This window comes from Papilio machaon, chromosome 14 (genome assembly GCF_912999745.1).
Source record: "Papilio machaon chromosome 14, ilPapMach1.1, whole genome shotgun sequence".
Classification (NCBI taxonomy): Eukaryota; Metazoa; Arthropoda; class Insecta; order Lepidoptera; family Papilionidae; genus Papilio; species Papilio machaon.
Window position 1 is genome coordinate 6541040 of NC_059999.1, and position 11673 is coordinate 6552712.

Consider the following 11673-nt stretch of genomic DNA (forward strand, 5'->3'; position numbering starts at 1 on the left):
AATACCTGTGACAGTAAAAGTTATTTTCCACTGTATTTAAGTCTTTTACTTGAACTGTTGCTTAGTGTTTTATTACACCAACTCTATACCAAAGTACTACCTCAGTAGCCACTTCATCATTCTTAGTTAGCAACTGGCCAGTAACTATATGGCATTTTATTAAATTGAAATATTATATGGTTACAAAACAAAACAAAATAACATTGAGCTTTGAATAGCCACGTTGTGCGGTGTTATCGAAATCGTCCAAAATTATCATTTAATATTGATGTATACAAGTATGATAATTGGTAGCACTGTCCTCATTTACACAGAAGCGTAATCAGAAACCGTTTAATTATTTTAAAATGTTTAAATAATTGCAACATAAACTATAAAATTATTTTTGTATCAAGTATTGGTAATATGGGATACGAGCTAGAAAGAGAAAAAGAGGATTTGCCTTTTTGTATCCGTACTTAGATGTATGGATTTGGAAGAGGCGAGAGAAAACCGCCAAATGAAAATCTATTTGTTGGTTTTATAATAGGGTTAGCTAATATTTAAAAGGCTGTATCAATTTTTTAATGGCAAAAGACTGTCGCGTTCGTTTTGAATGATCGTCGTTATTGTACAACGCACACCGTGTAGTCACGGTCAGTGTTGTTTGATTACTTCAGTCATTGGCTGACTTTGCGTGAGTGACGTCTATAACATTGAGTTGCAATTTAAAACAGTACTTTTATTACGTATTCCATATAAATACAATTTGACATGTTTAGAACGCAATTGCTAAATAAAACATTTAAACCTGAGTATAGAAACTTACTTGGTGTATTAATTAAGAAGAAACATGTATGGACAAGTGATAAGGTTGCTAAATCTCCATTTAAAGATATAGAAATTCCAAATATAAGCGTTGCTGAACATCTGGTGAACAATTTGGAGAAGTGGGCAACGAGAACTGCAGCGGTAAAAATATTTTTTATTTACTAATTTAAATAATGTGGAATATTTTGGACTAAAATATTGATTAAAGAAGTTGTTTATTAAGAGAACAACTCTATTTACTTAAGTAAATACGAGTAAAATATTTTGGGACATGTGTGTGTTTATTTTGTGGTCCGGTGACATTTATATTCTTAGAAAGGGAAGTGGACTTGGCGGGTGAGGGGATAAATAGGAAGAGAAAATGTTTCCATTCTATTTGTCGTGTTATCTATTAAAAGTAGGACATACATCAAAACCTTTTAACTTCTATGAGCATCGGTCAATTCGTTTTTTGCCATATTTAATTGTAAAAAATGTATAATAAAAACACAAAGTAACTTATAATCCGGTATAATTTTTGATACAGCATTAGTAATCTTAATTACTCTGATATCATTATCAATATTGAATAAGTAAAACAAAACATTATTTTTGAGACTACCAGTTATCTGCTTAATTTTCAACGCTGCATATAAATAAAAGAGTGTGTTGACTATATTTTTTACACAACCAAAAGTCGAACGTCATCTTTTAAAACAGCGCAGCGTTTAAATCAGGTTTACCTTGAAGACGTCGACCTTGAAAGAAGACATTAAGGACCTAACCATAATCAATTTTTCAATTACATTTTGGTTATACAACAATGTTTCAATAACATTTTGGTTTGTGAATTTAAAATGAGACTAAAATATTCGAATATATAGAAATTAAAAAGTAAATATGCTAAGGTATGATGGGCATTAAAAATTCGATTGTCTTAAAACTTTATTTTTACAAAACGGGTCTTGCTTTTGACCTAGTGAAACTCAGAAGCGCTTTTCACAAACACTTCTGAGGAGAAAGTTTCATAAAAATCTAATAAATGGTTTAGTAATGGTCATAATATTACTATTAGTAAGTTACGTTGTAATGTTCGTTCAGGTTCAGTATTATTTATACAGACTTGTCAATTGACCTTCTAGGTATGTGGAATTACTGGTCGGAATTACACGTACGAGCAAATACATAGGCAGTCGCAAAGACTTGGAGCGAATTTGAGGAAGAAATTAAAAATAGAAAATGGAGATACAATCGGAGTTTTATTGCCGAATATGCCGGAATACCTTACGACCTTAATAGGTTCACTTAACGCCGGAGGTGTCATCTCTACTATGAATCCAAACTATACAGCATGTAAGTATTTTTATTAAATAAAACAATTATCATTTCAGATCACTGAAATTTTAAATCTGAGTCACGAATGAATGATGGTTTAGGTCTTAATTACCAACAATATAAAATTGAAGAATTTACATCATTAATCTCTCTGTCATTCGTCCTTTTTGGTAGAAAGAAAGTGTTTACACGTTGCCATGACAAAAAATAATAGTAACATATGACAGGCGTATACTAATCGATGCACACCACAATAAAAATAATGTAATGATATTTAAATAAATTTCAGATGAAATTCAACGACAATTAACTATGTCTGATACAAAATTAATTTTCACCGTCCGCGAAACTGTTGACACGGTCAAAGAAGCATTGAAACTAAGCCAAAGAAATATACCTATTATAGTAATTAATTTAGACGGGAAACTACCAGAAGGAACAATATCTTTTAAAGAATTAGTTGAAGACAGTCATGTAGACGTAAGCATACTAAAAGAAGTTAATAGTAAGGGAGAAGACCTTGCATTTCTACCTTATTCTAGTGGAACTACTGGTCTACCAAAAGGGGTTGAGTTAACTAATACAAATATTGTAGCTAATCTAATACAACAGGATACAGAATGTAGGCAATACGAGTATACAACAGGTAAGATTTTTATATTATAAGGTGACAAACAAAAAAGCGGCCACATGAATTCGCTGAAATAGCGAAGCGACCACTGGCCAATTACAGATGCGTTGCCTACTTTTAATCGACGTAGAAGGAGGTACACAGAATAAGAATATTTCCTATCCTTTGGTAAAAAGAAAAGGGTGGAAAAATACAGATAAAATTAGGCCTCGGGCATGCATATTCATCAGACGAAACACGGAATTATTTTTTTTAACGCCTGTCGTCTACGTGGTTGTGGTATTGCACTTGTTGAGCCAGTCTATTCGTACAATAGATGTTGTAGGTGTGTACCACTGTTAAGTCTTTTATCAAATTTTAAATTGAAAATAGGTCCAGAAAAATCAACTACAGTACTTCAATTGTAGTTATAAACGTCATGACCGATATTTATAATTAGACTAAAATATAATTTATGGACCTTGGAGAACACAAAAAAAATATACTTTTCCACAGAATCACACCAAGACAGTGTACTGGTCTCTTTGCCAATATTTCATTGTTATGGATTAACAGTTGTCACTCTTCATAAGTTCTCAGTCGGATTGAAATTAGTGACTGTTCCACAATTTAGACCTGAAACATTCGTCAATATACTCTCAAATTTTAATTTGAACTTATTCTACTTGTCTCCACCAACAGGTATGTTTTTATTATTTCTTAAGATTTTTTAATTCAATTATTTAAAAATAATAATAATTTTAATAACTTTAAATTTTATCATAAATGCATCCAGCAATATTAAATTTCAAGATTATGCAATAAAACAAGATTATGTGTACGAAAGTATTTTAATCTTATCGCACTTTTTTTTCGATTAATATTTCATGAATTTTATCGAAGAACGAAATTCTTTCGTTGAGAATATGACAATCAAATGTTTAATGATTATCATTGAGAAAAAAATGTTTGGTTATTACCAATAATATTTTTTACAGTATTATTCATGGGTTCATATCCTCAAGTGCTACCAAAATATTTAGAACACTTACGATGCATAACGTGTGGAGCTGCGCCTTTGCCTGTGGCAGATATTGAGCAATTCTTAAGCAAACTCAAAGTAAGGGTTTTTCTAAGATATGTTATTTTTTAATTCTACCTACGCAAGTTAACTGGAAGCCAATGCAAAATTGTGGTTCTTTATTCTATGTAATAAAAACTGCAAAAAAATTATCCTCAAAATAAAAAAGTACCTGAGCAGAGAAAGCAAAACAAAGAGTTGCGGAAGAAATTACTGAAAGGGAGTTTGCCATACGGTGTACTTGTAACATTAGTGGAATTTTCATTCTATTTTCTGATTAAATAAATAAAATACAAATCATCTATTCTATTCCAGTTACATAACATATGTAGCTACAAACAATAAGACATGTATTTCACAATAAATTTGTTATGTTTCAGCCCAGTGCCCACTTCGTCCAAGCTTACGGTCTAACGGAGACCAGTCCGCTTGCGACTTGTAGTCCAATTGGACAAAAGGACTACACAAAAGTAGGGTTCGCTTTACCTAACAGTTACCTAAGGATAATTGACGGTAACAATAACAATCTGGGACCCAATGAGGTAAGAAATTATAAATTACAGTTCTCTTCATGTGAAAGAACTATGACTATAACCTTGACATTGACGTTTAACAAAGTTGTTGAAAGCTAAACCAAATAAAAATTTCTTGTGATCCAGACTTACGCTACAATCATATGTTAAACATACCACTTAAAGGATAATTCGGAATTAAAAAAAAAGGCCAAATGCCTTAAACTTGACATTAATCCTTTTTAGAACTGTAATGTAATCTTTATAGGTAGGAGAATTAGTTATAAAAGGACCAAATATAATGAAGGGTTACAAGAACAATCCAGAAGCCAACAAACAAGTATTTTTAGAAGACGGTTGGCTGAGGACTGGAGACTTGGCAAAAGTAGATGAATTTGGAGCTGTGACAATAGCAGACAGGCTCAAAGAGCTAATCAAGGTAAATGTCCCCATAAATTTAGGCTTGGATGCAGATACAAAGTATGATATTTTTTTACAATTCCTGGTGTAATTGGTGAAGTGATTAACATACGGTGTGAACAACTACTGATTAAATGAAGACACTAAGATTGGCAAATACAATATATTTCAGGTAAACGCGTATCAAGTCCCACCAGCTGAGCTTGAAAGCGTTTGTAAAGAGCATCCTGCAGTTTTCGATGCAGCTGTTGTTCCGATACCAGATGAAAAAACAGGAGAAAAACCAAAAGCATTCATCGTTGTAAAAGATAGTGCTAAAGTGAACGAAGAAGATATAATGTCGTTTGTAGCTAAACGAGTAGCACCTTATAAAAGGTTAAAAGAAGTTACATTTATAAATGAAATACCAAAAAATCCTTCCGGAAAGATATTGAGGAGGGTTTTAGTAGAAAAATTTTGTTGATTTATATAGCTTGTAATTACAATTTGTAAATCTGTCATTATCATTGTCACTGTTAAAGTACAGTGAAATAAGGTTTATTAGTAATCTAAGTACATTTTTTTTTAATATTCAATTTGGTTTCTAAGACATTGAAATGAAATTGTGAGTCAAATCTGGGATAATAACGTAAAGCCAAATTTATAACCTGAAGTGATAGCGGCGTCGTAAATTCTTGAAAGTTATGGTTTTATATAAAATCTCGTATTAAATTCACGATTGAACTTTGGCGACATAATTTTTCTTAGTAATGATAATATGATGTATGCATAAGTGTATTTGAAACTTAATTTTTAAGTTCACTAGATTCACATAAAAATTGTTTTTTGTTGAATTTTTGGGTTAATGTCGACACATGTCTATTATATATATTGTAAATGTAAATTTCTTTATAAAAAATAGTTTTTTTGATAATTTCAGTTAAAAGCGCCTGAGGAAATAAAGATGCAAATAATTATAATTGTTTTTTTAATAAGTGTTATGTGTATATTAATTTGTGATAACTTATGTAAAGAGAATTTGGTCTTGTACATACACTTCTGGTTGCAAACATTACATCACCAGACCAAAGTATTCAATATATTATGTACTGACATTTACTTACATGATGTATTCATCATCATCAGGCTGTCAGTTCACTGATTTAATAGTATACTCGTATCTATACAATCAATAAAATTCGTGCGTCTGTAATAAATATCGAAAAAAAATCGCGAACATGGTATATTTGCGTTGCAGTTTTTTAAATTTTTGCCGAAACGGCCTGATTTTGACGGGACTTTGAAGAGAAGCTGATGTAAGAGGACATGTTCTTGCCTACTTTTTTCACTTTTTCAGTCTTTGTCTTTTTATTTAATATTTTGTAACAACAACTTTTATTATATAGGTAATTTAAATTATAATAAAAACGAAATTGCAAAAAAAAATTTTTAATTAAAAAATAAATTATTTTATAACAATTTGGCGGCAAGATAGCTTCTCGAGTATGAATTACGTTCAAACTCTTCTACAAGGAACTAAAGTATTCAAGCAGAATGACTAATGGCGTAATGTCGGGAACAGGAAATCGTTTATATGTTACGATAAAGTGTATGTTATATTCTTGTATATTCAGATTATAATACAAACATACAATTTCTATCACAGATATGTTTATATTCTTACCGTGAATTTACACTGTTGACATATCTGGTTGAAAACATATCTCTTTTTTATTCATATGGAATAAGAGTAAAAGATACGTTTTTGTACAAGTCTATAGACAATGAAAACTGACGGCAAAAGCACACACAATTCCATCAAAAAAAAAGTAAAACATAATTCCACACAATAAAAGCTTAAAATTTTAAGTTTAATATAATATTTTTTTAACAATGATGTAAGAAATCTTTAATAAATTCATTTAACTATTTTGCTTATTAAAAATTTTGTATAAATTTGTACAATTGGTAAAGAGCAAGTTATTTTAACATTTTGATTTGACATGTTCAGTTTTTGGTATTTTCCAAAACTATTTTTTCAGTTCATAGCCTTAAAATATATTTTGTTTGCCACACTAAGAGTCATTGGTAACTGCAGTCTTTCAGTGTAGATTTCGCATTAACAATCTACATTTAGGGGCTCTTATTGTCCACTGGACGTCTCTGAGTATGACAGTCAATTAATTGATTTAATTCCCAACATATAACACCACGTCTTCTACATTTAAACAAGATTATTGTCCAGTTCACATTTGATGTCTGGACAACAATCGGGGTAAGGTCTATGCAGGTCTATCTCCGTGATATGACATTTAGGGTCATCGGTCGCAACTACGCCGCATCTGAAAAAAAAAGATAAATATTAGTATTATCTATATATATAAAAGAAAGTCGTGTTATTTACTCTATTTATAACTCAAGATCGGTCCAACCGAGTTAGCCGAAAATTGATGGGGATGTAGCTTAGAACTAGGAGACGGACATAGGAACTGTTTTATCTTGTGTACATTTTTTTTATTCCGCGCGGACGGAGTCTCGGGGAAAAGCTAGTCTATATATATAAAAGAAAGTCGTGTTAGTTACACTATTTATAACTCAAAATCGGTCGAACTGATTTAGCTGAAAATTGATGGGGAGGTAACCTAGAACTAGGAGACGAACATAGGAACTTTTTTATCTTGTGTGCATTTCTTTTATTCCGCGCGGACGGAGTCGCGGGTAAAAGCTAGGTACAAATATTTGTGGCCTAACTTATATTACAAATTCCAAAGTTTGGATAAATAAGTATGTGTGTTTAAAACCAGTACAGTCTGAACGAATGTGGATGAATTTTAAAACAAATATATCTATGTTACAGACTGGTATATGTTACTAGCTTAGTTTTTTACGTTTTATATGAAATATTTAAATTTCATTTTACACTTTAAATATTCAAATCTGACGTATTGATTAAATTATTAACAAGTTTAAAAGAAATACTTACGATGCGTAATGTATCAAGTCCTTCCCACATTCGATTCTGACGCAGTAGCCAATAGGTGATATTTCTTGACCATATGGTATAACATCGTTTATCTCCCGAATGTAACAACCCTCTTTTTTTTCTGTAAACAAATGAAAATGAAGTTAATTAATTATATGCATAGAATTTGATATCCTTAAAAAAGGAACGTAATGTTACAGATGTATACGTTTTTTCAAAGTAAATGAAAAGGGATGACTATCAATACAAGGGGCACGACAGTGGCATTCTGCGTTTCTTGCATAAAATTATTATAATATTTAAAGCCAACCGAAACGACTAGAAAAAGTTTTGTTTTTGTATTTGAATTAATAATTCGACAACTCAAAATGCATGGAATGTAGACCGACTACTCGTATTTTCTATTTTATGAATGCGTTGAACTCTTTTTGTTGGAAAGACCTTGCATTTATAAATATTAAATCCGAATTTTAATATTTTTGTTCAACGATATTTACAAGTATTTTATTTTTAAATAAATATGTACCTATATTTTTTAAATTTGACATATCCTCTTTGTATTCGTTAGTTTAACTGAACTGAAATGAAATAATTTAAACCACGAACTAGAAATACGTAAAAATCGTTATAATTCGTCGAGTAGCAAATTTTGACTGTTTATAATATGCGTAGACACATGGACACATGTGTACAAGTACGGTATATTACAAGTGTGGGATTCAAAAGATATAAACAATTATGACGTGTCAATATGTTTGAATGATATCATCGTAAGGTAAACAAAATGAAACGATGTGAAGAACTCTTCAAAAATAATTTGACCTTGTATCATATTTACAATTGAGAACTTTGACCCTGTAGAGTCGAAATAAATAATATATATTTTAAATATATAAGTGCAGAAATTAATATTTCTATTATAACATACATCTAATTAATTTAAGTTACTTTAAAATTGTTTGTTCTAAACGAGGAGGTGAAAGGAAATCTTTTTTGATATTTTATTCCGACCTAAAAACTACCTGGACTTAAAACATTATCTGTCAATAATAAAAAGCTTTTCTAATCGCTATTATTATTTTTACTATGTACTGTGCCTTATTCACCCATGTGAAATATAAAGTTTCAAAGCATCGGAGGTTAAAGTACATATGTCTCTGTAGTTAAAAAATCTTGTCTCTACTCCATTTGGCAAAAAGTATGAGACTGGAAGTTGCGGAAAAAATACATTGTTTTATTTGACCTTATTGTTGAATCTGTGACGTCAGAACGCGGTAAATGTTTCAAAAATTCTTTAAGTTTTGATAAAAGCAATAAAACAAAAAAACTACTTTATTCAGACCTTCAGTTAAACGATTGTCAGATGTTTGATTTTACGACAGTCGTGTAAATTTAATGTTTTGTAATTTTTAATACACACTTAGACAACATATAAGTACAGCGTTTTTTAAGAGCATGAGGTGAGCGAGCGACGGGAACACCGATCATCAACCCTATGGACATCCGGAACACTCTAGAAACTGCTTATATGTTGCCGGCCTTTAAGGAGATGGTTAGCTCGCTTCTTGAAGGATACTAAGTCGTATTGATTTGGAAATACCGCCGAGGGCAGACCATTTCATAACGGTGCTTTGCGTGACAAATAGTTACGTAAAACAGCACTTTAAAAAAAAATGGTTAACTTATTCTGTACAATATACATCAAGCTTGTTGGTTTATTAATTATCAATTTTATTGTCATAATTAGGAAGCGGATGTGCTATCCAATTAAAGAAATATTCCAAGACAATATGAAGTAAACACTTCGATTAATTTGTTAATCGGCGCCATCTTGCCGGCGACTATTCCGATATAATTCGAGTATAATGTCATCTTGGCGCCGTCTGACATCTCGTTCACTGAATGAATGATGAGATTGAGGATTCTTTCGAAAACAAAACAGGTTTAAACGAAAACAATAAAAACGCGATTTGTGTCTGCTTTATCAATTAATAAACTGAATTGATTTATTTGCATTTATTATAATATTAATAATTTGGAAATACAGCTTTCCTTTTACAAAGTCAAATTTTTGTATTGGTTTACTAATACTTCTTTTCACCATCCAAACTAAGATTACAACCTTGGACATGATCGGATTTTCATACTCTTATTCACTAGGATATATGCGATTTGTTATTCATATGATGTTTGCATATTTCCGTAGTCATTTATAAGCCATTGAATAAAACTTACTGGCATTCATTCTATGTTTATTTTCCATACAAATATGTAGGTATTGTTAATTGACCGCACATCATTACTATGTCAGAACATTACACATTATCTGTAAGGTTATCTAATACAGTTGATGTCAAAACATAATTACGGTTATTATGAGAAAACTGTGTTACTCAGAACGTCAGTGGCTCAGGGGTTAAGCACTTGATTTGTAATATGCAGATCCTCGGTTCGAATCACGCTATGTTCCTATGTGTTTTTTGATTAACATATGTACATTTACCGTTCTTACGGTGAAGGAAAACATCGTGCAACCTGCACATATTTGAGACGAAATTCAAAGATATGTGTGAAGTCAACCCGCACAGGTCCAGCGTGGTTAACTATGGCCTAGTCACCCCTAACTTAGAGTTGGCTCCGAGCCCAATGTTACTATGATGATAAATATATGTGATTATATTAATAAACATAACGAAAATTATAAAACATTTTTATCGACATAGAAGTCAGTTAATCTTGAAAAAAAAAAAACTTCACGACCATGTACCTATCAAGTATCATGTATCTATCAAGTACTTACATATACTAAAATAATATGAAAATAGGTCAAGGCATTTCAAAGGAGTGCAAACAACAAACAATGACACAAGATTTTTATATAAAGTACGTATAATTTTATAAATAAGTTAATCAGAATGACCGTGAACTAAATATTACATTACTCGTTTCTTTACCTCAGTTGGACGTGAACTTAAAAATCGAATTTTTAAATGCTTTAATGATGTGCTGTATGACTACAATTATCGAGTTACTTAAATATACTCTTCCTTTAGTTATGTCATAGTTTTTTTTACCTCATCTTCATTAAAATTTCACTTTTTTGTCTGAGAAGTGTATAAAGATTTCCGCGAGTTTATACATTAATCATAAAAAGAATATTAAATTTAAATTAAATATTAAAAATATTAAAATTTCAATATTAAATTTTGAACTTTCTAACAAGTAACTGGTACAGTTTGAATTTGCAATTTGAACACAAGACATAAAAATATTTATGTAAATAAATATAATTTCTGATAATAAGCAATTACATTATATCTTACTAATTTTATAAATGCGATATTTTAGATGCAAATTATCGTAAGATTTAGCTTTAATTTTTAGCACTTTTTTCCATAAACTTTCACTATTTCTCAAAAAAAAATCTTTAAGTAATAATTCTTTTACACATATGTTATTCAGTTGAACTTAACCACATAACATAGTACAATAATATAAATAGAAATAGGTTAAACGGTCATAAATAAATTTGACATACCTAAATTATGGGGTTTCTTTGGAGGCTCTCCTAGCCATACTGCAGCACACGCCAAACCCACGGTCATCAGAAATACTAACGTCTTCAGTACCATGATGAGAACACTTCTCATTAGCGAATGCTCCACGAATATATCCAACACCGTATCTCGATGCTGACTGACTTGTTTGTTTGACGCACACTTGTTTTTATTTCTAAACGGCGACCCGTAGACTTGCGATGCGTCTTATCATTTGATAGCTATCGCCCGCGACTTCGTCCGCGTGAAATACAATCTCAAACCTCCATTCTTTACTTTAAACTTTAAGACGATAATTTAATAAATACTGAAAGAGAAATTAGGCCCAGTGATTCGGGACGTGTGTTGTTACCTAAAGCAGTCAACTAGTTTTTTTTTTTTTTTAATTTTATTTATTAACAACCATT

At 31.0% G+C, this 11673-nt stretch overlaps 2 protein-coding genes across 2 annotated transcripts; one reads left to right on the forward strand and one right to left on the reverse strand.

Annotated features, from left to right (window-relative positions):
• The first annotated feature begins 753 nt into the window (after window positions 1-753).
• LOC106708401 (4-coumarate--CoA ligase 3) lies at window positions 754-5593 on the forward strand. Its single transcript, XM_014499896.2, has 8 exons — window positions 754-951; window positions 1932-2142; window positions 2414-2770; window positions 3251-3436; window positions 3733-3854; window positions 4196-4357; window positions 4596-4766; window positions 4920-5593. The coding sequence occupies exons 1-8, from the start codon at window positions 754-756 to the stop codon at window positions 5208-5210; spliced, it is 1698 nt and encodes a 565-aa protein (XP_014355382.2). The 3' UTR covers window positions 5211-5593.
• Window positions 5594-6697: 1104 nt separating this feature from the next.
• Window positions 6698-11424, reverse strand: LOC106708416. The gene is made up of 3 exons (XM_045681019.1): window positions 11248-11424; window positions 7710-7830; window positions 6698-7068 (listed from the first exon to the last, which is right to left on the reverse strand). The coding sequence occupies exons 1-3, from the start codon at window positions 11357-11359 to the stop codon at window positions 6951-6953; spliced, it is 351 nt and encodes a 116-aa protein (XP_045536975.1). The 5' UTR covers window positions 11360-11424; the 3' UTR covers window positions 6698-6950.
• Window positions 11425-11673: the final 249 nt, after the last annotated feature.